Below are 27,958 nucleotides of genomic sequence, written 5' to 3'. Positions count from 1 at the left end.
TCAAAATCTAGCAACGCAGTGCCACTGCCTGGTACTGTACCCTGAATGATTATATAACATTAGTATTACGACACTGCCAGACTCAATCTAAATACGAAACAGATTAGTGATTAACTTGGCCAACCGTACTCGTTAACATCAAGTATTATCATTTCAGAATATGTAAAATACAATAGTTTAAAGGCACCCAGTGCAACTTTCGAGGCTTAAAAATAAACATTCAATTTCTAGTCTTTTTTACTCGTACTAAGTTTCAATAACTCCATACCATTACATACCGACATTTAAGCAGCAAAGATGAGACGTCGTTGTGTGGTGAGAACTGATACAAAATCGATAACAACAACAATGCCGCCATTTTCTTTATTTTTTGTAACCTATAATAAATAAAGCAGGCTTCCAGTCAATGGAAAAATGGCTTCTGCCCACCGGCGATTATTGTTGTTTACGATTTTCAATCAGTTCTCACCACACAACGACGTCTCATCTTTGCTCCTTGAATGTCGATATGTAATGGTATGGAGTTATTGAAACTTACTGCGTGTAAAAAAGACTAGAAATTGAATGTTTATTTTTCATTGAATGTTTACATAAAGTTGCACTGGGTGCCTTTAAGTTTGGAATAATGAAACTTGATTAGGTGCTACTATATCAGACAATCAGGCATATGCCCTTCAGTGACTCATTATTGCTGATTATTTTCTACATTCCAGAAATGTTTATTTTGAATGTACTGAATCTGCACTCAGTTCTTCTGGTGTAAAAACATTCATGTTAAATGTATTTACTACATAACAATCCCTCTTTCGAAATGACGTAGCGTGACGTTCGCGGATTCATCTCGGGCTGTTCCGCGATATGGGTTCACAATTGGCACATCATTTACAAAAATAAGACAACCCAGTTCCAAGATCAATTTAATGGCTATTGAATTAATCACCGTCATCATGCAGTGTTATTACAATTATTAGTAGGCTACTGTAGTTGATAAGACCTATTTTGCCCAGGATGACTTCTTAAAATCTTTGTCAAATGATTTATTTTCTACCATGAGCTCGGGAGATATTTACGAACGGTACCCTCATTATACATCACTGAAATTACTTTAATTCCAAATGTTTTGATGTTGTACGAAGCAAACATCACATTTTGGGCTGGGTTCACAGGAAACGTTCTTTGATCATAATTTCATTCACCACTAGGTGTCCCTAGCGTAGCCTACTCATTTAAAGCTTCGAGGTCGAACCACTTCAGTGGTTAATCTGGCTGCGAGGCTTTGACGTTTCATGAGGCATCATCTCGGGACCACTACCCACAAGGTCATATTCCCTTTCGCTGAGCTGCTTTCTAGTGTATAATGGATGTTGTCAAACTGTTCTCAGTACAGCATGGCTACCAGCACCCCTCTGGTCACCTGTTTGTAACACCCCTGGACTACAAAATATAATGTCACAGCAATATTAGGTTCAACATGCTGCCCAAAGCACAAAACACTGCTCAAACCTTTGAAACACATGGAAATCTTTGTGGTACCATCAATGAAAAAAAGTTATTTATTTTAAGGTAATTGTAGAAAAACAGAAACTCACTTTAGTGGCAATTGCGCACAATTCAAACAAAATCCAGCAAATGTTCAAACTGAAAAATAGTTATTAATATACAGTATTTCCATCAGTGTAGGCATAAAAATAATCGAATTAAAGTGCACTGAACATTCCCAGGAACATCCTTCACTTCTTTCCAGAATATTCTTGGTCCTCGGTGGCGGCGAGGAGCTGCTGCTGCGTCTGCAGGTAGTCCCTCACTTCCTGAGGCCTGCGTATGTACGAGTCGATCTCGCTGTCGGAAATCTCCTCGTCTCCGTTCACTTCGGCCCACCGCGAAGCATCCGTCCTACAGACCTTGGCGTGGCGGGCGCAGGGCGGGGCGAACATCGCCCTCTTGCCCCAGTGGACCGCCGGCCGTTGCTCCTGGGTACCTTGCGTTTCGCCGCCTCCCTCCTCAGGATCTCCATTTACGGCCTTCAGCGTGCACGGCTCTGGCGGTGAATCTGTCCCGTCGGGCTGATGGCCGGGGGCTCGCGGTGGGGGGTCTACGGTGCTGGGCTGGATTCCATTCCCCTGGGTCTCCTCCTGGGTCCCCCGTCTGTCCTCTTGGGCCCCCGGGCTCTCCCCTTCAGTCCCCCGGCTCTCCTCCTCCTCTTCTTCTTCAGTCCCCCGGCTCTCCTCCTCCTCGGCCCTCTGGCTCGCCTCGTGGGTGCGCAGGGCCTCCCTCAGCAGGGCGTGGCGGTGCTGCAGGATGTCCTCCACGTGCAGAGCCACGTCGTCCGGGGCCCCCCCGCTCAGCCAGGGGATCTCCTGGCCCAGCCGGCACAGCACCTCCCTCATCTCCCCCACGCGCTGCGCCGCCGTCTTGTTCAGGGGCATGTGCGACAGCCGGCAGAACTTGTTCAGGGAGTAGCGCAGGCGCGTCTTGGTGGGCCTCAGCGACTGCCAGCCGATGAAGATGGCCGCCATCATGATGGGGACCGGGTGGCGGCCCGTGACGATCCAGCTGTCCGTGGCCAGCTCCACCAGCGCCACGGCGCGCTTGGCCAGGTCCGCCGAGGTCTCGGCCAGCTCCTCCGGGACGTGAGCGCTGCTCAGTTTGTACCTGGAGGGATCAGTTGAAGAGTGAGGGCCAGAACACGGACGGCTTTTAGATTTATAAAGCAGAACAGTTGTTTAGAGAACAATTTGGATAGCTTTTTGGACTCTGGAGCTGTTCATGTAGCTGTTAAATTCCCAAATAATAGAATCATAGAACAGTAACGTCATAAGGGGAGGAAGTTGAAATATTATTTAAATAAATATAATTTGTAAAGGCCTATTATTCTTAATCCCATATTGGCAACCATTTCTAAGCCTTTCTGTGAGATGGGAGAGGTGGAGTTGTCCCGGTATGTATTGATGCAATGCTCACCCTGAGACTGAGGTAATGCCCATCGGTCAACAAAATAGACGCGTGAATGAAATAATGTTTCATCCAATTTGCATTTCGAAAAAGAGAAACTTTTGAATGGTCTTGCAACATTCCATAATTTCCCCCAGAGACTGAGGAAATCCCTATCGACCTCTAACACTTCCCGCTAGGGCTGGGCGATTAATCGGATTTCGATCTGGATTTTAGCGTCAAACGATCACAAAACTAATATAATGGAGTTTTTTGGAGTTTTTCGTCTCCAGACGAATTATGAATCTCAAATGACTGCGTAGGGTTCTCCGACGTCTCTGATGCTTCCACTTTCACATTAACCTGAAGTAGACAGAGCTGCGACATGGAGGAGAAAGGGATTGTTGCCCGCGCTTGTCTTCCGCCGGAGCCCCGCTGCCTGCTGCTGAGGTGCACACAGCTTTCGGCCATGATATTATATAGAAATTATATTATTTAGATATAGAGCTCCGGGAGTCCGCAAACGGCAACAATCACTTCTCCTCCATGCTGCTGTTCACGCTGGACTGCAGGGAGTGAACGCTGATTGGCTGTTATGCTACGTCCCTCAGGGAGGGAACACTGATTGGCTGTTATGCTACGTCCCTCAGGGAGGGAACACTGATTGGCTGTTATGCTACGTCCCTCAGGGAGTGAACGCTGATTGGCTGTTATGCTACGTCCCTCAGGGAGTGAACGCTGATTGGCATTGGGGGAGATGTCGTCTTCAATCCGCAAGTGCCAAAAAGTCAATATCTGCCTTTTCTCGGTCAAGAAGGCACGAAATTTGAAATTTATGTTACTCTTCAACTAAATATATGACCCACTTTCAATACAGATTCACGTCTCCACCGGTGAAATTCTCCTTTAAACTGATTGAAGAGAACAAGATCAATTATAAATCACCCTACAACTAATCATCTGCATATCACTAAAACATAACCCTACTGTTTACTTGTCATGTTCAACGATGCATCCCATCTATGATAACGTTGACCACATCTACGCTACGAGCGGGTCCAGCACTCACTCCCGGGAGTGGGCCTCCAGCACGTAGGTGATGCTGCTCTTGGGGACCTCCACGTCCAGGACCTTCTCCAGCTGCTTGAAGACCCCTCCCACCAGCGCGGGGTCCGTCTCCACCAGGCCGCTGATGGTGCCCAGGGCGAGGGGCCAGTTGCGCAGCCGGCAGCTCACCAGCACGCAGCAGCCCACCAGCGCCTCCTTCTTGGCGAGCGTGACGCGGATGAAGCTGGTGTGGGTGTACGCCTGCCTGAAGTAAACCTCCGCCAGCTCCTCCACATCGTAGCTGAGCCGTAGGATGCGGCACAACGCTCGCACACGCTGCAGTCCTGAAGGAAGGACGGCGCGGATGATCATGTGTTGCATTATCATTCAATATTAAAAGACAATGTTAATAATAACAAACCGACACACACACACACACACACACACACACACACACACACACACACACACACACACACACACACACACACACACACACACACACACACACACACACACACACACACACACACGGTCCCACTTAACATGACACCATAAAACAAGACTTGTATTAGGCCAACTTTAATACTCTTACTTACCCTTTATCAGATTTCTGCAGGGTACCTTTGACACAGCTGTGCTGTGACTATACCGAACATCTAAAAGGAAGGTTATGTACAAAGTTAATTTATTTTAAACTATAAGCCTCGATGATAGAAAATAAAATACAGTGATGTGTTCCATATCACAATAACAGGAAGTATTAATTGGTTTTCATCTCTATTTTACTTTCTATTTATGATTAGCGCCACAAACAAGTTCATAGTATCAGACTTAATTACTATTGAAATACTCCGAATACTAACTAAAAAACATGCATGTTGGACATCCATGTGTTGTTCATGAATAGACTAGTAGCATTAGCATACCTTCTGTTCCCGCGCCCGTGTCCGTGACGAGAAGTCCTTCGGACACCACAGAGCCACAGTCCTGACAGACGAGTTGGGACTCCGCGTAGAGATCATCCTGAACGACACTTGACGAGCCGCACTGTGGGCACGACCGAGCTGCGCGGAGCATGTCTCACTTACTACCAACTTCTGACTACTAAGTTCCACAAAGTTGTTCGTGCAACGTGTTGACGAAAACGCCACATGGAAACAGAGGGGTAAACAAATAACTCCTCTGACGTCCTTTTAACGTCGGTGAATAGGCCGGTGTTCTTCTTCTTGTAGTCTTTTCAGTAGAAATGGAAACAGAGGGGTAAACAAATAACTCCTCTGACGTCCTTTTAACGTCGGTGAATAGGCCGGTGTTCTTCTTCTTGTAGTCTTTTCAGTAGAAAGATGCGTCGAAGCGGATACTGCCAACTGCTGGTCTATTTTCGTAATTACATCAACCACATGTATTGCACGAGGATACAGCCCAGTGGGCACAGCCAGGAATCTGCCTAGAAAAACAGTTGGCGGTTCTCTTGTAGGCAAACCAAATAATGAAAGTCTCTCGAAGTCTGTCCCTACCTTGAAAAAATACCCACATAATGTGCTGTACAGTCAGCAGTATAAATTCTCACACAACCAGTGGAGGGCTTCCCTACGACCCTGTGATTTTAAACAACGTAAGTCCTCCGCCCGTCCCCTAGTCGATGGGTCCACTTGAAGGTCCTCATAATCATGAAAAATAACTTGACCCACCCATCTCTTCCCGCCACTTGGTCTCCGCCCTGGTCTTCATCCCATATTCTACATGTTTAAATCTGAACACCTCCATCTCCAAGGTCTCGGGCAACAAGGCAGAACCAGACACACCAGTAAATTTTTGAGTTCCCCCCCATCACATTCTACTTCATTAAGTTCAGTTAATAAGTTCTTATATAAAATCAGATTTTGATTCACGCACGTGATTATAAACCAGAGGAACACTGTTATTTAATGCATTTCTTTATTTGCGTATATACATTTTTACACCAAAAAAGCAGTAAACGGATTCTAAGGATCTTTGAAAATGTGGTATATGGGCCTATTCCACAGGATATACAAAAATAATCAAGTGTCAATCAAAAGCATATTTATGAAGGCTAATTTATTAGATCATCTTTAAAAATCCCTTATAATACACAGCGTATATTTGGTTTACATTGAGTCAATGGTATTTCTAGACATTTGCTTGATTTCAAGTGATTTTCTCCTTCATATCGGTGGAAATAGTTTACCCTCAACCTCAATCAACCTTGTATGGTTCGGAGTGCTGCCTTTATGATGTCATGATCAGACATCAAATGTTTCAGGTGGTATCATGATGTCATAATTAAACAAACCATCAGATGGTATGTCGTCATGATTAGACAACAATTGTATCGGATGGTATCATGTACGGCGATCAGACATCCACTGTATCAAATGCTCTCACGACATCATGATTAGACATCTAGTGTATAAAATGAATGGTATCATGCCATTATGATTAGACATCGGCTGTATCATATGGCCTCGTGCATCGAGTTTAGACACCAACGCCTTGAGTCAGACATGTCTTGAGTCAGTGCTTCAGAGCGTTCATGGACATCAGGATGCTGGGCTCCTCCTCCATGATGCGCACCAGCAGGTTGTCTATGTACTGCTCCAGCTCCGAGATCTTGTGGTCCCTCTGCGTCAGCTGGCCCTGGAGCTTCTGCAGCAGCAGGATGAGCTCTCCTCGGGTGAGCTGAGAGAATGGACCCCTGGCCTCTTCCTCCTTCACCTAGGAACCAGACGGTCACAATGAGCACTACACGCGTCAAATTAACTACACCTACGCCGAAAATAGTAATAACATTAACAGCTGCTAATGGGATTTACGAGGCTATTTATAATCTAATCCCGCACTCCCCTCAGTAACCCTTACAGGGGGTATACCATGGGATACATGTAGGACAGTGTCATCTTCCTGATTTCACCTGCATTACCATTAACCACCGCGCGGTCAACACGCTCCCAGGGCTCACCTCGACAGCGCTCCGACCGGCCCGGGTGATCTCCGACGGTGTATTAGAGGCTGGGGTGGCCGAGACGGACGAGACGGCAGACTGCTGCTCCCACACTCTGAGAGGCTTTACTGGATGGCCTCTGGAACGACATGGGACACATCTGAGCTCCGTGGCACATGAGCCCTTGACCCATCGCACTCAAGGGGGGGGTCAAAACAAGGTTCTTCCTCCTTAAAGATAATGTTGCATCAAACAACTCATATTTTATACAGTATTATTTGATTACAAGATCAAGGAGGAAAAGAGTCGAAATGTGCTCATAAAGCACATTTTTAAAAAGCTTTTTTTTTTTTTTTTTTTACAAGAACAAGTTTGTTCTTGTAGTACCAAACCAACCACACCATTGCAGTGGGCGACCTGACCTTGTAGGCTCCAGAAGCAGTACAAATCGAACACACCCACTGCCACTTATCAAGCACTCTCTTCAGGTAAAACAAAGCTAGGTGCGCCTGATTAGAAGAGTATAGTACGTGGAGAAAGCATTGTGGTGGATCATCGACCTTCAATACCGTGACACTAACCATATTAAAATGGTTGAAAAACACCAGGCACCGTAAAATCACAGACACACCCAACTACGAGTAAAATACCAGTTCACAAAACGACTACTTCTCCACCATCTATCGTGCAACGAATACAACTGATAGAACTACTGGTAGGCTTATAGTGTGGACTCTGACCTGGGGGGGGGGGGGGGGGGGGAGAGAGGCTACTGCTATCGGAGCTGTTGAGGTCTCACCTTTGTGAGGGTGTAGGAGGCCCGGTGCCCGTCTCCGACCTGACTGCAGCAGGCCGGGCGGCCGTCTCCACCCTACCTGCCTGCTCCGCGGCAGCCTCTGCCCTCCGAGGCTGCACGGTGGCTTGGGTCTCGCTGGCGTCTCCGGTTGGGGGCGGGCCCGTGGGTCTCACGCTAGAGGAGACCGTGGCTTCTGAACACGCGTTCCTGCTCGGTTTCGCGGGGCTGCTTTCTTTGTCCTCTGGGGGCGGTGGTGCTCGGACCGTCTTCAGCGATCTAACTCTGGATGAAGAACCATCGGTGTCGAGAGGAGTCTGGGCCTCCTCGTCTTCATCCTCCTCGTCGAAGGGGTTTGTTCCATACGTGCTGGGTCTTTGTTCCGTCACTGTGTGAGGACCAGACACGTTGGAGTTCTTCCGGGTATCTTTGAAGGACAAGGCAGGTCTCGGAGCATGCTCTGGCCTCCCATCATGGACTTGCGCCGATACCTTGGTTATGTTTGGGTTCGGTTTAGCCGGAGCTGGACCTTTGGTGTTTTTGGATGGCTGTGGCGCCTCAAAGGCTCCAGTCGCATGGACCGTTTGAACCGTTTTTTCTTTGGAAGAAATCGGTTCAATCCGGGGTCCGTGTCGTTTAGGAGGTTGAGGAGCTGTGCGAGCAGCACGCGGGCGGTCCTTCTCGCCATCAGAGCCCTCATCCAGATGAAGGCCGGTCTTGATTCCCCCCAGAGGGGAAACAAAAGGGACGGTGGAGACAGAAAGGTTGTTTGGTTGGTCATGAAGAAGTTCTTGGTTGCTAGGCGGTGGAGGGGCGTGGCGTTTCTTCCCCGATAAATGCTCGTCGGATTCCGATTCTTCAAAGAATGGGTTGGACGGCTCGAAAAGTGGTGAGGGGGGGCGTCGCGATGCAGGACTAGGAGTAGAGAGGATATCCCAGCAGAATCACATTACTTGCATCATAATTATTATCAGTTCTAATAGTAGGTCATGAATACATATTTAGAAGCGACTGACATAAAGCGACTGACATATTTAACCAAGAACATCTAACCATCATCAACCATCAATATTTTTGGTTTGTCATTTGGTAAAATGAAGGTGTTACAGGCGTTAGAAAATGTGTGAGTCGGACACGCAACCCAAACGTTTATTTGTTAAGTACATCATTCAGTACATTAGTTTGAGTTAATGTAGAATTCATTAATAGCGGAAGCCGTAAGCATTTCTAGCAGTATAACCTTTCACTCGGTCGGCAGAATGCTCTGCACTAGAGACACAGGGAGACACTTGAGAGACAATGCATTAGTAATGAACCAAAGAAAAGCTCACACACAACCACATTTCCTTCTCTTTCACTGTACCTCTGCAGGCCAAATTCTCAGCCTTCCTTTTTTTCATCTCACCTCTCAGAGCAAGAGGCAACCACTTCCCCTCACACACCGCTTGTGACACCTTGCACTATCACATATGATTGTAACGACACCAAGTTGACACACACACACACACACACACACACACACACACACACACACACACACACACACACACACACACACACACACACACACACACACACACACACACACACACACACACACACACACACACCGAGTTAACTGACCCGTTGCTATGCTAATGTATACACGAGACGGCGGAATGGATGACAAGCCAACAGTTGAAATCAAATCTCCACAGGTGTTTCAGGTCTATTGACTCTACAGTAGGGTCAGAGTTATTATACTGTCCGTCTACGGACTATACTCCAAGTCCGCTAGTTATTACACTGCATTTTACACATTATTACACACTTTTTTTCTGATTAAGTGTAGTAACACACCTTTGTCCTACACAATCTCATTCATACCTAGAGGACTGGACAGGCTGTTATAATGTTATTATCATGGACCGCCCTTAGTGGAGATGAAACGAGATCTCAGGGCCTCCTCATAGGAAATATGACACTTTGCCCTAGATGCTAGACACCAGGATGCATAAACAAGCAGTTGAAGATCATTTACCGTCAGGTTTCATGGTGTCAAGTGACAAGCCATGGACAACTTGTAAAGAAACTGATTTAGTGCCTGTTATGGTTTTTTTTCCTTTCGTGTGCAATTATGATGATTAATTAAAAGGATTATCTCAGTGATTGGAACACGTTCATTGATATGCTTTTTTGTGTTTCAGTTCGTATTCGTTTAGGTTGGCTGTCACATTTGGCAAAAACGGGACTGTGATTGGAAAGCTGAAGACACAATGACGCATACGATTCCTATCCAGCCATTCATTATCGTATACTTATAAAACATTTAGCAAAGTGCTTTAATTGATCTAGAAAATTATCAGAATAGGTCAGAAAAGTAAAATGTATATTGATATAACGTAATTACTTCCATATAAAAAAGTTTGCATTTTTTGGGTATACATAATGAGCTTAATGTAACTCAAGGCACAAATGGCGTGCACATGGAACCACTCGCACAAACATAATCCAAAATGCATAGTACATTTGAACTTTGAAGATGAACATTCCCTGATAATAGTAAAGGGGAACCGTCGCGCACAGTAGTCCTATGAGTGACATTGCTTCACCCAGCAGGGAGAAAGTCACCGGAAAGTATATTCCCTGAATAGGCAGAAACTAGGACAGTTTGAGGAAGCATTGGATTGGGAAACACGAGTGGCTAAAAACGAACAAAATGGAGCAATCACCAGAGCCTGACAATGACATTTGTCATACTACCCTATTTTACTCTACTCTACTCCAATTTAATTGTTTGATTCCACATTTAAAAGTGTGGATTTCAAAGTCACTACGCAGAATGAACAGGCAGAGCATGGCATCAATAAGCAGACAAACAAAACACATGCAGTAGTTATGTAGCCGACAGTTGGCTACAGCTAGCAACATCCAATGTTTTTTGTACATGCGCTTGGGGCATCTCATAGCAGAATCAAGAGCTTGATTTCAAAATGTTATTTCTTAACAATGTGGTCATTGTAGTGAATGTTGCAAAGTTAGAATTGGTCGTTAGCATTTGATTTTGAAGTTATGCTATACTGGTTAGATAAGTTAGTGAGCAGTGGAATTTCTTTTGCTTTAGCAGCATAACCTCAACCTAAATAAATGAGAATATATATACAAGTTTATAAACTTCATGCTATAATAATATACAATTCTACATTCATTTTAATATGCTTTAACTAAGCTCGATATTTGTGCATTGTACATAATGTTGGTGTGTATGCTTCTGTGCCAAATGCAAAAATACATCAGTGTAAATATGAAATATGACTTATTCCTCAATAACTCAAATGGTCGATACTGCCTTGTTTTACTACTAAGGCCGACTAACGACTAACGTTTTACTGCTAGTTTTACTAGGCAGATACTATATGTGCAGCTGTGTATGAAAGTCCATCGTGTAAAGAATAGGCCTGGTGTGTTTGTGAAGAGTGTGAAGCCCCCCCCCCCCCCATGTAGACACACACTCACCTTTGCCTGGCGGTCGGAACGTCGGCGGTCCGACTGGCGAGGGGTCCCTCAGGTGTTGGGGGGCCGTCGTCTTCGGAGGGGGGGACGGAGCGCACGGGGACCCTGCGACGCGCCGACTCTATTCCTCCGGGGCTCTTGTTAGTCAACGCAGAGTTTGGACCCAGATAAGGGTCGTGGGCGGAGGGGGGGCCAAACGGTGTGTTTCTCACCGTCTCTTTGGTCATGAACTCTTCCTCTAGCTCGCCTCCCTCTTCTTCACTCCCTCTCCTCTCGTCCTCCCGTCTCTGCTGCTCCTGCACACGCTCTTCCTCCTCCCGCCTGACTTGTGCTTGCCTCTTGATCCTTTCTTCCTCAAGAAGACCCTCCTCCCTCCTCATTCTTTCCCGTTCTTCTTGCCTTTTGACCTCCTGCTCCTCCTCCTCCTCTGCCACTTCTCTCCTCCTTCTCTCCTCCCCTTCTATCAAGATCCTTTCCTCTTCCTGCCGTTTCTTCGCTTTCTCTATTCTAGTCGTTTCTTCTTCGACTCTTCTCTCCTCCTCCTCTCTCTCCTTCTCCATCCTAAATCTTTCTTCCACTAGTTCCCTTTCTCTCACTCTTCTCTCTTCTTTCTCCTGCATGTCACTCATCCGCTCCTCCTCCTCCTCCCTTACCCTTCTCTCCTCCTCCCCTCTCTCCTTCTCCATCCTAAATCTTTCTTCGTCTAGACTCCTTTCTCTCAGTCTTATCTCCTGCATCTCACTCATCCTCGCCTCCTCCTCCATAACCTTTCTCTCCTCCTCCTCCCTAACCCTTCTCTCCTCCTCCTCCCTCATCCTAAATCTTTCTTCCTCTAGTTCCTTTTCTCTCAGTTTTCTCTCTTCTCTCTCCTGCATCTCACTCAACCTTTCCTCCTCCCTTACCCTTCTCTCCTCCTCTCTCTCCTTCTCCATCCTAAATCTTTCATCCTCCAATTCCTTTTCTCTCAGTCGTCTCTCTTCTCTTTCCTGTATCATGGTCATCTTCTCCTCCTCCTCCCTAACCCTTCTCTCCTCCTCCTCCTCCTCCTCCTCCTCCTCCTCCCTAACTCTTCTCTCCTCCTCCTCCTCCTCTTTCACCTTCTCCAACCTCACCCTTTCTCTCTCGTATTTCTCTTCTAACCTTTCCTTCTCTTTCTCTATTCTAATCCGTTCTTGCTTTTCCTCCCATTCCCTCTTCATTTTCTCTTCTTCCTCTTTCTCCAACCTGGTCCGTTCCTCTTCCCGTCGTTCCTTCTCTTCTCTCTCTGCTCTTTCTTTCTCTATTCTGACCATTTCCTCTTTCATCCTAAACTTTTCCTCCTCCTCCTCCATCCTATTTATTCTTTCTCTCTCCTCTTCCACCTCTCTTCTTTTCACCTCTTCTCTCCTAAACCGCTCCTCTTCCTCCCTCTCCCTCCTAATTCTATCCTCCTCATCTCTTTGATATTTACGCTGTTGTTCTTCAATCTCCCTCTTTTCCAATTCCTCTCGTCTGATCCTCTCTTCATCCAGACGTTTCCTCTGCTCCTCCTCTTCTCTCCTCCTCTCTATCCTTATCTGTTCCTCCTGTCTGGCCTTTTCCTCTTCCTGCTTCCCTCTCCTTTGCTCGTATTCACTCACATCCACCTCCTCCTCCACCTCTCCCTCCTCGGCTGCCTTGGTGCTCAGCCAGGGGGAGGACTGCGGCCGGGGGACCCTGAGGGAATCGTAGGAGCTGAACGACCCCTCCACGGAGCCCCGGTGGAGGTCCTCCATGGAGCCCCGGCCGGAGCTGGACAGGCTGAAGGTGGAGCTGGCCCGGGAGCCTGGCCGGGCCGTGGGCTCCTCCGTGTACACATGGCCGCCGGGCCTGGGGCCGTCGGGACCGCCGCGCTGGGCCGGGTCCGCCACCGAGGCGGAGGCCTGGGAGGATTTACTGTCGTTGCTTCCGGAACGCTTGTGGAGCCCAAACTTGAACTTCTTCTTACCTGAAGGGGAAGAAGAACAAAATGGGAAGGGTTCCAGACAAACTATTATTGAAGATCCGGGTCTCTTGTTCAAGAGAGACTTGAGTACAAAGTGTATCATTAAAACTAATATAATCTAAACTCACACTATAATAAATACATGGAAACAAGTTTAAAACCCTCACATTAAAATCAATCATGATTTGTTACGATTTTTGATCGGACCCATTTGGACCAAAGTATCGAGCTTCAAAGTACACTTCAATTTATTACAAATATGCAGTGCAGATAATCTAAACGCAGTCCGTCCCAGATCAGCGTTAGTTCCTGGCACCAGCGGCACAACAAAGTCTTGTTTAATCTGAGGCTGAAGTCCCCTAATGTAAACCTCTAGCTAACAAGTACGAGTCTAACTCTCATGCAAGAGTTGGATGTGCACGGTCGTTACGAAAAGACATGAGGGTAGAAGTTAAGAGCTTGGATCCTCTGACCTTCTGAGGGCTCCACGTTGAGTCCAGAGGACCGGCTGCCAGACAGCGTCTGGTTCCTCTCAGGCAGAGGGCCCAGGAACGACATGGACTGGGACATGTTCTTCTTCAGGGTGGACTTGTGCGAGAACAACGACTTCAGCTTGAGTTTCTTCTTGCCGCTCTTCCCCTTGGTGGCCCCCACAGCCCCCTCAACGCCCTCCTCCTCCTCCTCCTCCTCCACCTCCTCCTCGCTGTCAGTCAGCACCTGGCTGAACGACGACGGCACGACGGCCGAGACCGAGTCAAGGCCGCTGCCGTCCTTCTTCTTGCCCCGCAGCTTGTCCTTGATCTTCCCCAGGCGGGACCTGGACTTGTCCATGCCGGAGAGGTCGAACATGCTGGCGGTCATGTTGTTCCTCATGAACTGGATGTCCAGCAGCACCTCCCCTCGCTCCTTGTCCGCCTTGCCGCCTTTGTCCACAAGCTTGAACCACCTGGAGGAGGAGAAGGAGAGCAGGTCTGTGAGGACAGGCGAGGGCGCTCGTGGTGCGACACATGCTAATCGCGCTAGGCTTCTCGTTGGCTTAAATATGTGGATCAATTTCAATTAATTACATTATTTATCATTGATTTTTTGTTCAATTGAATTAGTTACTTTTACCACACCCACTTAACCCATGGGTTTGGGTGTATTTGTTTTGCTTAAATCTCAGATCACTTCCAACAAAAACGATGAAAAAATATTTGACGTTGATGTGCAGAACCCAACAAACCGGATGGAGAAGCCGAATGGAAGAAAACCAATTTGACTACATTTATATCTACCTGTACATAACTAGCATCTAATCAGTCCCTCGGCTTTCTCATTTAGGTGTACAGACATACACTCCCACTCCTAGCGTCATGTATGCCTTCAAAATGGCCAAAATTATTTCACCAACTTGCAAGACAGAAATGTATACTGTCAGCATAAAAATACACAGTCAGCTCAAAAGGGGCCTGTTGGGTTAAGAGCTGAGGCCAGCAGTTCATCCCCCACAGAGCTGAACAAACAAGCAACTGAAGCCTGGAAGGAAATGGGGGGGGGGGCTGGGGGATACGTGTGTGTGTGTGTGTGTGTGTGTGTGTGTGTGTGTGTGTGTGTGTGTGTGTGTGTGTGTGTGTGTGTGTGTGTGTGTGTGTGTGTGTGTGTGTGTGTGTGTGAGTCATAAATCACATGAATGTTTGGTCTTTTTGGACTAAACTAAAGAAGGTCCCGTTTCTAATAGTTGTAGTTTCTAGCAAGGAGTAAGATACAATGGAAGAGTTGGATCCACTGAAATGTGATTATAGGCTCAAGCAACAATACATCAACTACATCCCCAGCTATTGTAGGGAAACGTTGTAAATGTCATATTGTAGGGAACAATCTATTCTCTCGACCAGAAGGTCATTACAGTAAAGGTCTGTCTGTCATAATAAACAGGTAGGTATGCAGAGCAAACCCTTTACTACCAACACAACAACACATTAGTCATTGTCTGCATCACGCCATCGCCCAGAGTCAGGGAAGAATCTCCTCCTCACCCTCCCTCTCTCCGCCTGCCCTCTCCTCCTCACCCTCCCTCTTTGCTCCTCACCCCACGTCTCCTCCTCACCCTAGATCTCTCCTCCACTCCCTCTACCTCTCACTCTCCTCCTCAGCCTACCGCTCTCCTCCTCACCCCACTTGTCTGCTCCTCGTTCAATTTGACACCTACACATGACTAAGGGAGACGCCTTCTACAGGAATCTGATTAGTTACTGGCTGGTACACGACACAGCACAGGCCACACAAATACACCAAAGAAAAAGCATTTCATATGTCAAAAGGTGAAGTAGAGTTCCTCTGATAGCTTGTCCATGTGAAGGGCAGCTGTGAAAGGTTGTTTCCTAGGCCCTCAGCCAATAGATAAGGATGAACGATGAGCAAGCCTCTCTTCGGCAGAAATGTTTGTGCGGAAATAGGCACAGCGCGAGGATTCGTCACACACCTTTCTAACCCATTGTTATTCAGTGATGCTTACCATTGAATATAGGAGGATAAAAAAGGAACCGTAATGACACGAGGAGGAAGCAACAAAAGAACCAGGCGTAGCCAGGTAGTCACGTAACGCCCGAAAGGACTCGGGTGACAGCGCTGTGTTGCCTGTCAAGACAAGAGACATAATGTCCTGTTCTAACGTTCAGCTGGACACACACACACACACACACACACACACACACACACACACACACACACACACACACACACACACACACACACACACACACACACACACACACACACACACACACACACACACACACACACACACACACACACACTTTACTTCTGGTTGCTAATGATTTTCCTTCGCCATTTCCTGCCGAGACCCTGATAACCAGATATAGCAATTATCTGGTTGCAACACAATGCATTATAGTAGGCCGTGTGTTCATGTTTGAAGAGAAGTTAACTCAATCGTTTCTATCCTCATATTGTTGTGGGATAGGTCGGCCAGGATTGCTATTCAACAGACAAAAGGAAAACGTCCGTCTTCACTGGAACGACTGATGCACTCGGTGCAGAGTCTGACATTACAGAGAAGAAACTTCTTGAAAATAAACAAAAAAGTCCAAACCCATCTGCCTCTAGAGACACAAGCGCCGAGTCATCAGGGAGATGGTACTTCCTGAGGTTCTTCCTCTGTTGTCATGAGCTGCATTGTGTTTACATCACTCACTAATGTTCCTTAATGTGTGTGTGGAAAGCACACACGCATTAAAACAAGTGATTGTATCTTTTGTGGGTGATCTCAAATTGCTAGCCTGGTGAAAGAAATATTCCACAAAAATGTAGCCTTTAACAGGCTTCTTGAAACTCATATCTCTGCACGCAAAACATATTCAATGAACCAATTTATTTATAATGAACATGAAGTAGGTTTAAGTTGCTATTAGAAACAACGTCAGCAGCCTAAAGAACATTCATTGACTGGATGCATGTTATGACCCTTCAATGGATTCACTACTGGATGACCTTATTGACTAGAAGGAATGTAAACAAGATTAACCATTACTATGGAAACATAGAAACACCTGTGCAACAAGCAAGGCCGGGCGCTGCCCACACAACACATTTCACGGCACACTTCAAGTCCGGCCCACATAGTTTGTTTTTCACCACGAAGCAGACAGGAATGCAAGGCTGGCCTTGAGCTGGATTTAAACCAAAGAACTGAAGGAAAGTTTTTTTGCAGCCTTAACACAACACAACTTGAATGGTCAATGTTTTGGAGACAATACACAACACAACTTAAATTAAAGAATTAACTACAAGACATACAAGAATCCATGCATAAAGTATGTGTACAACTTTACAAACTGTAATAAGTTTCACAAGTGTGTGTGTGTGTGTGTGTGTGTGTGTGTGTGTGTGTGTGTGTGTGTGTGTGTGTGTGTGTGTGTGTGTGTGTGTGTGTGTGTGTGTGTGTGTGTGTGTGTGTGTCGTGTACACACACGGGTCATTGTCAAGTGTAAACAGTAAGACAGAACCAGTCAGGCCAACGTCTCCACCCCAATCCAAAATAACCTTTACTTTCCAAAAAAGAATCCACCATTATGATATATATAGCATATTGTGCACTCAATCTCTTGTTTGTACTGGAACGCTTACTCTGTCTTGTTTCTGGATTTCACTTCATGGAGATCCAACAGATTGACAACAGCTTGCCCCAGCGGCTTGTCTGGACCAACAAGCGCCCGGTGCATCACGTGAACGCGTAACGTGCCGCGCTCGGCGTTTCCTTGGTGGGCTGGAGGCAGGTCGAAGCTGGCCTGCTCCTTCCACATTGGCGCCACACTCTTCTCGGCCACCTCGGTGGAAAATTTGTCTTTCGCGACTTGCATGATGGCATACGCGTCGTTGGTGCCATTTTTTCCCTTTATCCTGAGTCCTCTGGCCTGGAGCACCGTTACCTGGGCGCTCGTTGGGAACCATTGTTGACTTTGATCAGCCAAAGACATGGCTGACCCGCGCTACCCTCCCCAGGACTGAGCGAGAAGATAAAGGGAAACACCCGCAAGTTAACCGTCGCTGACCGTACCTCGATTTGTCTTGGGAGGCAAATGCGAGAAAGTTTTGCCTGTTAACTGCACTGGACGAACTTGAAGAACCAGCTGATTGGGCGTGTAAGGTTACGTCGAGAAGTTAAAGACACGCCTCCAGCAGGTTGAAAGCAGTCACGTGACGCACTGAACGCACGACACACCTGCTTTTAAGAAATAGGCTACATTGTTATTACTAACCTACAGTGCCTGCATGTATACGCCCTATTGAAAACTCCATCACAAAGAACTTTGTTCACAAACTATAGTCTAATAGCCAAGTAGCCTGCGTGTTGACTAGTAAAACCTGTGTTAAAATGTGTTGGTTCAGTTGTTCTGCCAATAGATAAGCAAATTCAACGAAATACAGACAGTTAATAATATACATTTTTAATATACAATATACATTTTATATACAATATACATTTTTATGAATTAGTAAATTGAAATAAATGTAACATTTGAATAATAATTACATTAACAACAATAATAAAAATACAATATTTTGAGGGGGGGGAATATATAGGCCTATACGTAGGTCTATATATAAAACATCATCATCACCGTCATGTTTGTATGTGCATTTACATCCAAAACATTATTCATTTTCCTGATAACTAGCACACAGGTGGTCACTGCTCTTGAAAGTCTTGCCACAAGATGGTGCTAGGGTTCCAACCTTCCACTTACATCCTATAAGGCGCTCCCAAAGTTCTTGTTGTTTGGAATTTGACATTGTTTTCAACATTAATAATAAACAAATAATACACATTATTTACATTGAAATAACAATGAGTGGCATCCCTTGATTCTTCAAAGAAGATTATAATTGGAAGTAACTCAAGGCATAGCATTTCCAGTTATTTTCATATAAAATTATAGGCTAATACAAAAAATTCTTATGCAACGACACACAACAATGCAATCTTTAATTTTTGATTATTTATAATGCACTATTCAACATTTGAACTGAATTTCTTAAATGCTTAAACATGTCTTGTCGATTCCTCCATGGATGCTTCTCTCTCTTCAACAAAAGGTTCAGTGGATACTTTACTAAAAGTTGGTCCTAACTGGCGAATTTAGGAGTAACTCCTAAAAATAATGGGCGTGTCACTCTTAAATTTAGGACTCCTAACTTTTTTCACAAAGTATTTTAGGCCTAAAAGTAGCACCTAAGGCCCCGTCCACACGAAGCCGAAACGGGCGAAACCATTACGGTTTCGATCTATCCGGTTTCGAAATATCTCCGTAAAGACGAAGCCAAGCGAAACCGGATAGATCTGTAGAAACGCTGTAGTAAACATTCCAGGCCCATAAGGGGCGCTGCTTCTGGTACACAAATCCAGAAGAAGAAGAGGCGAGCATGCGCATAAAGGCTGCCCCCCGAACCACTAACAACACAAACAAACAGCTCTTCTACGATGGCGAACTAGATTCTCAATAAATAATGGCTTAGCAACCCAACAAGGGACACGATATGCTGCAGAACGATTACAAGCTTGTAGTCCGCCATCATCTTTTTTGTTGTGATTTCTGAGACTCCGCGGGCTTAAGAGCCATTGGCTAGGAGGTCGAGGGGTGGGGCGATGACGTCATGGTTTGCGGTTTCAGTCGGTTTCAGGCGTCCACACGAAACCAAAACGAAACCGGGTAGATTTGAAACCACCTCCGAGGGTGGTTTCAGAAGTTTGCGGTTTCGGTCAGCGGATTCGCCGGCTTCGTGTGGACGGAAGGCCGAACCGTACAAGACCTTTGCGGTTTCGCCATGAAATCGGCTTCGTGTGGACGGGGCCTAAATCTAGGAGAGTTTAAAAGTCCTCAAGAGGATTCCTAACTCAGTAAGACATATTCACAAAGAATCGTAAAATGCCTGCGAGACGAAATGTTAGGGTATTCAACTTGTTGTGGAGTTAATGCGCGATGCAATAACATCCCAGACTAACAGGAATAATCTGATTAGTCCCGAAATAAAATGTTTGGCCACACTACGTTATTTAGCAACAGGGGAAAAGCAACTTTGCAATGCCGACGATTTAAAAATAACGCAACCATCAGTCAGCCGTGCCATAAACTTTCCTTTGGACATTCAACAATTACACAGGATCAAAGCCAACTTCATGGCAACTTCATGATGTGTTTTACGCATAGGACTAAGCGTAATCTGCGTAATCTCTTACATGTTATACTTTAACTGTGCTCCCGGTTGTGGATTGAGGTAGGGTATCTAGAGCCACGTCTTGCATCGATAATCACTGTCACCCAGCAAGTGACACCCAACTGGTACATCTCAAAAAGCTGCCTCAGACCGCTCACCATTAAAATGCGCGAATCATGGGTAGCTGAAGCTCCAGGCCACTTTGCAACATCATCCAGTAGGCTATGTTAAAATTTGCATCAAAAACAACCTGCGTGTTGATGGAATACACTTTCTTCCTATTGACGAACACGTCCTCGTCTTTTGATTTATTTTTATGTGCATCCCGTCAATAGCACCGACCACACCGGGCATACCTGCAATTGCCATGAAGTTGGCTTTGATCCTGTGTAATTGTTGAATGTCCAAAGGAAAGTTTATGGCCCGGCTGACTGATGGTTGCGATAATTTTAAATTGTCTGCATTGCAAAGTTGCATTTCCCCTGTTGCTAAATAACGTAGTGTGGCCAAACATTTTATTTCGGGACTAATCGGATTATTCCTGTTAGTCTGGGATGTTATTGCATCACGCATTAACTCCACGACAAGTTGAATACCCTAACATTTCGTCTCGCAGGCATTTTGCGATTCTTTGTGAATAGGTCTTACTGAGTTAGGAGTCCTCTTGAGGACTTTTAAGCTCTCCTAGACTTAGGTGCTACTTTTAGGCCTAAAATACTTTGTGAATTGCTCTTAGTGAAAAAAGTTAGGAGTCCTAAATTTAAGAGTGACACGCCCATTATTTTTAGGAGTTACACCTAAATTCGCCAGTTAGGACCTACTTTTAGCCCTAAGATCCTTTGTGAATACGGGCCCTGGAGACTGTCCTGACTGAGGTCATGTGATCAAGGTGGTAGTAATACAATGTTGTATTATTAAATAAATAATAAGATATTGGCTTAATAATAAACTGATAAAGAACAAAAATACATTTTAAAGACCTTTCTAAAGCAAGCACTTTTTGTGAGTTTGAGATTTGGGTTTGTTGAGAATAACTTGTTTATCTTCAGGTACCCAAATTAAATATCGATTGGACAGAAGGACAAAGGTTTATGGTCAAAACTTGAAAGATGTATTAAAAGGGTTCTTGCAGTCTCTCAATCTCTGTTGTCTATCTCTGCTGGACAGCTGAACTTATCAGTGCTCATAGCTGGTAACACACACAATGAAACTAAAGGTATGGTGTAACTGTAAGGTGATTTTTGAACAACTCATAAAATCCCCACCTAATCTGACCCGGGCTGCAGAAGATTGTCACGTGATTTCCTAGAATACCTGCTTTTGCAGCCTTAGAGAAAAAGCCAATCTGGCTCATGACCGAAGAAATACATTGTTATTATTCTACAGTGCCTGCAAGTATCAACCCTAACAAAATACATTAAATATAATCACATAGAACTTCCTTTTCAAACAAAGAACAAGAACAGTGAAAAGGTATAGTCGAATAGCCAGCTTGCATGTTTGGATGTCTAGTACAACCTGTGCTTTGTGTGTTGGCTATATATTTTGTTTTAGACACATTTTTGAAGTAGTCAAGAGCGGCAAACTCTGTAGGCCTATCCTTCTTTAAATACTGAGTCCAATGTATGTAAGTTATGCAAAAGCGATGCAAAACATGATTTTTTAATATACATTTTTATGAATTAGTCGATTTAAATGAATGTAACATTAGAATAATAACAACATCAACCATACAACCCCACCTGCAAAACAAATTACATGCTTTATCTCAAATGTCTCACTCAATGATTAATTATGTAGGCCTAGAGATATTTACAATCCAAATTCCAAGAGGTCAGCAGCTTCATTTAACTTTCACTTCAATTTAAGTTTTGTTATGTGTTGTCGATCCCTCAGTGTTCTTTCAACTTCATAGACCTCTGACATCAAATCTGGATTATCTGGATATCAGTGTAATGAAATAAAATATCATACATACTAATTAGTAGGTTTATATAGTAAATGATACATTACTTGAAGCAACACAAGTCATACAATTTCCAAGTAAAATCATACGTTTACATTAACAAGGCTAGTGCAAAAATTATTTAATCCAACAACATATCCAACAACTATTATTTTTCTTATCTTATTTTAGAGTGTTTATAATCAGCTATTTTAACTGTTTTTCTTAGATGCTTAAAAGATGTTATCACTTGGTTGTTATTCATAATATTCTTAACTTTAAACACATATGAATAAAAGTGATAGGCTAATGGCCCTAACCCTATAGCTGCAGTAAGAAAACCGAATAAACTAAAAGTATTGGAAAATGTATAAGTGAGTCGAATGGGTATTTCTTTACAAAAATATATATATTTTAATTACAACCATGCTTCATATAATTACTTAAAGTGGCATAAAACAATAACCCGCACTGTCTCTCACTGTCGGATGCTTCTCTCTCTTCAACTAAAGGTTGAGTGGATGGGGTGCTGCGTGGAGGCATTGCTTTATGGTTCTGTTTGACACGAGGAAGAGGAATGCCTTGAAGTCCACCAACTCTTTTTACCTCTTCTGCTAGTTAATCATCAACTGAAAGGTTGGGGTGCACCCCCCCTTCTAGCAAAGACCTTTCTAGCCGCCCGTCCTGAGGAAGGTACCTGATCAAGGTGGTAGGAATACAATGTTGTTTTCCCCCATTAGGCCGATTATTATTAAATGCATAATATGAAATGTGCACGATGATAAGCTGATATAGCACCATTTTTTTTTTTTTTTGCCTTTTTGTGAGTTTGAGATTTGTGTTTGTTGAGAATAACTTGTTCTTAGGATAACCAAATTAAATCTTGGTTGGACAAAACAATGTAGCTTTCTGGTCAATAACTTGAAAGATGTAGTGAAGGTGTAGGGTTCTTGTAATTCATCTTGCACATGTCGCCCTTACCAATGTGTTTCTCAGAAAGCTGCTCATTTTCTGTAAATGCGTCACTCTCTTTCTCTACTGGACAGATAACATTATCAGTGCTCCATGCTGAAAACTGTCAGAATAAAACGAAAGGCTAAATGGTGTCACTAACTTGCCTTCAAACTACTTTTTCAGGTACTTGCAGATAAGCGATTTTGTACGTAAACGTTTTCCCAGTTACTCCACCACACCTTCTCCCACGCTTATAGACACCATCCTCAAAATGAAGCCTTGCGCACTGCGCACCAATCCTCAGCTTCTGATGCCCTACGGCTAGTGTGTGTGTGTGTGTGTGTGTGTGTGTGTGTGTGTGTGTGTGTGTGTGTGTGTGTGTGTGTGTGTGTGTGTGTGTGTATGTGTGTGTGTGTGTGTGTGTGTGTGTGTGTGTGTGTGTGTGTGTGTGTGTGTGTGTGCGCGCGTGTTTGTGTTTCTGCCACTGCAAGCATTTAACAGAAAGTGTGTTTATTTAGTTTTAGTTTTTTATGTCTGTATCAATTTGCTTTAGTTGTCTGTTTGATTTGGGAAGGGGAGGGTGGGGGGTTGTATTTTGTATCCTCAACATTTGATTGTCTTGACTATTTGACTTTTATATACTGTTATTCTCTCACCCCTTAATTGTGAGGATTAAGTCTTGAATTGAAATTTCTACAAATAAATCATGCATTAAAAAAAAAGGTATGGTGTCATTTAGTTTATATTCATGCTAAAATCCCAATAGCATTTGACCAAAACGTCCACATCGCAACCCACATCTGACCTGGGCTGCAGAAGATCGTGATTTCCCGTAATACCTGTCTTTGCAGAAAGAGAAAGAGAAACTATCGAATCTGGCTCATGACGGTTGTAAACAGATAACCTACTGGACGATGGATTTTAACGTTCTGTCTAATTGCTTATTGGATTGTTTCATTTTTATACTGATCATTGCACTGGTTATATTATATATGCTACACTTGAACCTCCTAAGTTGGCGCAAATTGATTGGTTTGCTATCTCGGGTTATTGGGCAATATCCCATGATTGAGATCTCAAACTCGAGATGTTTTAATCGTGCGTGACAAATAAATAAACCGCTACTAAAAACAAATCAATTCCAGCATTATTTTGTTCTTCTTGGAGTGTTCACGTGTAGTCAACCTGGTCTCGGGGGCTATTCCCCACTATTCACTTCGCCTTCGGCGAATAATTGTTAAGTAGCCTATTGTGCGGTAAAGTATGCGGTGCATACTCGTTGCCATTTCCGAAAAATAAACACTTTTCTCAATGAAGTATTCCCCTTTTTCATTCTTCAAAATTCCTAATGGAATTAAAAGAACAATTTTGTGAGCCATGCATGTTTATTGTCATAGCCACAGCTGTTGTGCTGTGTGTTCTCTGTGTCGGCCACACCCCCTGTCTGTCTCTGTGCCTTGCCTGCCACTTTCAACTGCTCACACCTGGCCTGCATCAGCTCATCAACTCCCCTTCAAATACACCTGGTTCCCTAGAGCTGTCGCCAGATCGTACTTCGATTTACCGTGGTCGTTTTTCGTACCTGGCTCCAGTATCTACTTTTTAGTGTTTTTTTTCCCTTGTTGAAATCTCGTGCCTCACCTTTGTTCTCTTTTCCACTATTAATATTGCTCAAAATAGCACCAAACCTCTGCAGTAGCATGACTCGAGTCCCTACACAGTCCGACTGTTTTACAAGTCTGTGCCTTGCCGGTAGGTCCATGTTTACAGGAAGTTGATTACCGAATGCACCAGTGTTCGGTTCAAGGAGGAACGTTTTGGGATTTATATAATTCATATTTGTAAACAATATCTAGCGAGTGTTGACACGGAAATGAAAGGAGTTGCATATTTAGTCTATAAAAATATTTTTTCTCCTCCTTAAGTTTATGATTCTGCTTTAGCTTCAGATGCCATCAAGCGGGGTCTCTGGTCGTAATCAGTCGCAAGTCCGTCCCTGACCAATCAGCATTCATTAGCAGAATGCTAGCGTGTAGTGTACGGCCAACGACGATGAGGGGAAAAACGGTCTGTCTAGTTACTGGACCAGATGAAATGAGACGGAGAGGTAATAAAGTCTGTTGGCACGAGGACCTTGGATTTATTAAGTAAAGTGGCAACGGTTATACAGAGTCATAAAGCGTGAGAGATCGAATATGTCTAAGTCCCTAATCAGCGCTGATGGTTCGTCCAGAGCTTCGCCTCCGTGGAAGGTCTGCTTCAGAAGAAGATCAAGAGTCCCTGTGTGATACAGTCTTATGCTGTATCCTCCTCTCGATGAGGTGTGTGCATTTGAGGTGTGTGTGGTTCTGTGTGTTTTTGCTTGACCTTGGCTCCCAGGCCCCTGGTATATGCATGTGTCCTCCTAACGGGGGAGAGCTCCTCAAAGTGTCTCCTGTGTGATAAATTAATGTGGCTCTCCCGTTCTTGAGGATGACTGGTGCATTGTCTGAGTGTCTACCATTTGCCTGCTTGGGAAATGGGGCCTTGGCTCTGGCCTTGACCTGACTATATTATCATGTTTGTGTTATGTGTTAAAAGTTGACTATATTGTAATGTGACTGCCATGTGATGTGCTCATCAGGCTATTTTTCCCAACAACGACCCAACCTGTTAGAAAGCAAAAGGACATAAGAACTCATTCATTCGACTTTTGAACTATAATCTATATTGAACTGGAGAAATCTACAATAAAATCTGGGATATTTCAACGACAAGCAGGTGAAAGAGATACATTCAGCCGTCTAGCTCCATAGACCCCCATTCATTCTGCACTCGCTCGCAATCACCCCCAGTGGAATTTTAATGGAACTGCAACCAAGATCGATATAATGGGGCTCAATAGAGAGTGCCAAGGCTCTCCGTAGACGGGCTCTGATCATGCTCTGTGTGGGATCTCGCGTGACATTTCCGTGCTGCTGAGGAAGTTATTGTCTGGGACTTTTTCAAAGTTTTTACAAACTGTTCCAAAGTTTTTACAAACTATTATTGACTTATATTTAACCAAACTGCCACAAACAACAAATTCTATGTTTTTTTTCCTTCCTTTTGCATTGCATTTTTGTTGATGCTTTGTTTTATGTGTAGGGACTCTCTTTTATTTCCCTGGTTCAAAACACCTACCAGGGAATGTCTTGCAAGTTCCTACACGCAGGCCAACTGTCAGACAGTTTTGATGTCAAGACCGGAGTTCGGCAGGGATGTCTACTGTCACCTTTCCTGTTTCTTCTAGTCATTGACTGGATTATGAAGACCATCACAACAGGAAGCAAGACCGGCATACAGTGGACCCTCTGGAAACAACTTGAAGACCTCGACTTCGCTGATGACCTGGCTAGTCTGTCCCATAATCACAAGCAGATGCAAGACAAGACTACAAAACTGGCAACAACATCCCTTGGAACAGGCCTCAGGATAAACAAGGAGAAGACTAAACTGATGAGGATTAACACCCCTACCACCAACCCTGTCAATATAGATGACAGACCCGTTCAGGAAGTCGTCTCCTTCACCTACCTTGGAAGCACCATAAACCATCAGGGGGGCACAGGCAGCGATGTCTTGGCCAGGGTAGGCAAAGCCAGAGTAGCTTTCATTATCCTGAAGAACAACTGGGCCTCCAAAGAAATAGCAACATCAACTAAAGTGCGCATCTCCAACACTAATGTCAAAAGCATCCTTCTCTATGGTTCAGAGACGTGGAGAATGACGAAGAAGACGTTACAGAAGATCCAGACCTTTATAAACACCTGTCTGAGAAGAATCTTTAAAATCAGGTGGCCAGACCAAATCAACAACAAAGAGCTGTGGAAGAGAGGAAGCCAGGAGCCAGTAGTAGAACAGATCCTGAGAAGAAAATGGGGATGGGTGCCCCCCCATACCTCAAAGAACTTCTCAACCTACAAAACACAACACGCTCCCTCCGCTCCACTCACTCTAACCTCCTCCACGTACCCAGAACCAAACTTAGGACCGTGGGAGATAGGGCCTTCAGTGCTGCCGCCCCACCCCTGTGGAACGCCCTCCCTGACACCTTGAGGGCACCACAATCCACCGATTGCTTTAAAAAAGGTCTTAAAAGTAGAATTGAGCGCAAACGTTCAACTTGATAAATTGGAGACAGCGATTATGACAAATGTTTGGGATAGCATATAACCAGGTTCAAGACCACTACTGAGACTTTGCAAACGCGTGACATTACAGAGCATTTTTCTATTTTCAACCATGCTTGATCAAGATGGTAGGAATACAATGTTGTTTTCTCCCATGAGGGTTATTATTATTAAATACATAATATGAAATGGGCATAATGATAAACTGATAAACAACAAAAATACATTTTAAAATACCTTTCTAAAGCCAGCCCTTTTTGTGTGATTTCTGTTTGTTTAGGATGACTTGTTTTAATCTTCGGATACCCAAATGAAATCTTGGTTGGACAGAACAATATAGGTTTATGGTCAATAACTTCAAAGATGTAGTGAAAGGGTCCTTGTCGTCTCTCTCTCTGTCGTCTTTCTCTGTTGGACTGCTGAACTTATCAGTTCTCCCTGCTGATAGCACTCATAATGAAAGTAAAGGTATGGTGTCACTCATTTTATATTCATGCTAATGACCCAATAACATCCGACCAAAAGTGCAGATGAAAGGAGTTGCATATAAGTAATTCATAACAACCTCAAATCATCTGACCGGGGCTGCAGAAGACTGTCATGTGATTTCCTAGAATACCCGCTTTTGCAGCTGTAGAGAAGAGAAACTATCCATCCTGGCTCATGACCGAAGGAATACTTTGTTATTATTTTACAGTGCCTGCAAGTATTGACCCTAACAATATAGAAAAAATATAATCACATAGAACTTCCTTTACAAACAAACAAAAATAATAGTGCAAAGTTATAGTCGGATAGCCAAGTAGCTTGCGTGTTTGGATGACTAGTACATCCTTTGTTAAAATGTTTTGGTTTAATATTTTGTTTTAGATACATTTTTAGAAGTAATCAACAGTGGCAAACTCTGTAGCCTTCTTCAAATACTGAGTCCAAGTCGCTATGAAGAGTTCTGTATGTAAGGTACGCTAATTCAACAAAATATAGTTAATGATATACATAT

The 27,958-nt window shown here is 44.3% G+C and overlaps 2 protein-coding genes across 4 annotated transcripts; both read right to left on the bottom strand.

Moving 5' to 3' along the window:
- Positions 1 to 1,537: 1,537 nt before the first annotated feature.
- On the bottom strand, positions 1,538 to 5,218 carry brf2 (BRF2 RNA polymerase III transcription initiation factor subunit). The gene is made up of 4 exons (XM_060050068.1): positions 4,908 to 5,218; positions 4,578 to 4,637; positions 4,001 to 4,322; positions 1,538 to 2,652 (listed from the first exon to the last, which is right to left on the bottom strand). Exons 1-4 carry the CDS (start codon positions 5,056 to 5,058, stop codon positions 1,731 to 1,733), a joined length of 1,455 nt encoding a protein of 484 aa, XP_059906051.1. The 5' UTR covers positions 5,059 to 5,218; the 3' UTR covers positions 1,538 to 1,730.
- A 682-nt stretch (positions 5,219 to 5,900) lies between these two features.
- Positions 5,901 to 17,859, bottom strand: rab11fip1b (RAB11 family interacting protein 1 (class I) b). Of its 3 annotated transcripts, none has more exons than XM_060050055.1 (8): positions 17,320 to 17,859; positions 13,665 to 14,137; positions 12,326 to 13,194; positions 11,232 to 12,277; positions 7,819 to 8,651; positions 7,743 to 7,785; positions 6,962 to 7,082; positions 5,901 to 6,717 (listed from the first exon to the last, which is right to left on the bottom strand). In XM_060050055.1, exons 1-8 carry the CDS (start codon positions 17,667 to 17,669, stop codon positions 6,517 to 6,519), a joined length of 3,936 nt encoding a protein of 1,311 aa, XP_059906038.1. In that variant the 5' UTR covers positions 17,670 to 17,859; the 3' UTR covers positions 5,901 to 6,516. The 3 variants fall into 3 exon arrangements, with proteins under 3 accessions (XP_059906038.1, XP_059906039.1, XP_059906040.1); XM_060050056.1 differs by having other exon boundaries at positions 11,232 to 12,229; XM_060050057.1 differs by lacking the exons at positions 7,743 to 7,785; positions 7,819 to 8,651.
- Between the last annotated feature and the right edge of the window lie 10,099 nt (positions 17,860 to 27,958).

This window comes from Gadus macrocephalus, chromosome 4 (assembly GCF_031168955.1).
Source record: "Gadus macrocephalus chromosome 4, ASM3116895v1".
NCBI lineage: Eukaryota > Metazoa > Chordata > Actinopteri > Gadiformes > Gadidae > Gadus > Gadus macrocephalus.
Note: the sequence above shows the minus strand (reverse complement) of the source record. Positions and strands in the feature narration are given on the sequence as shown.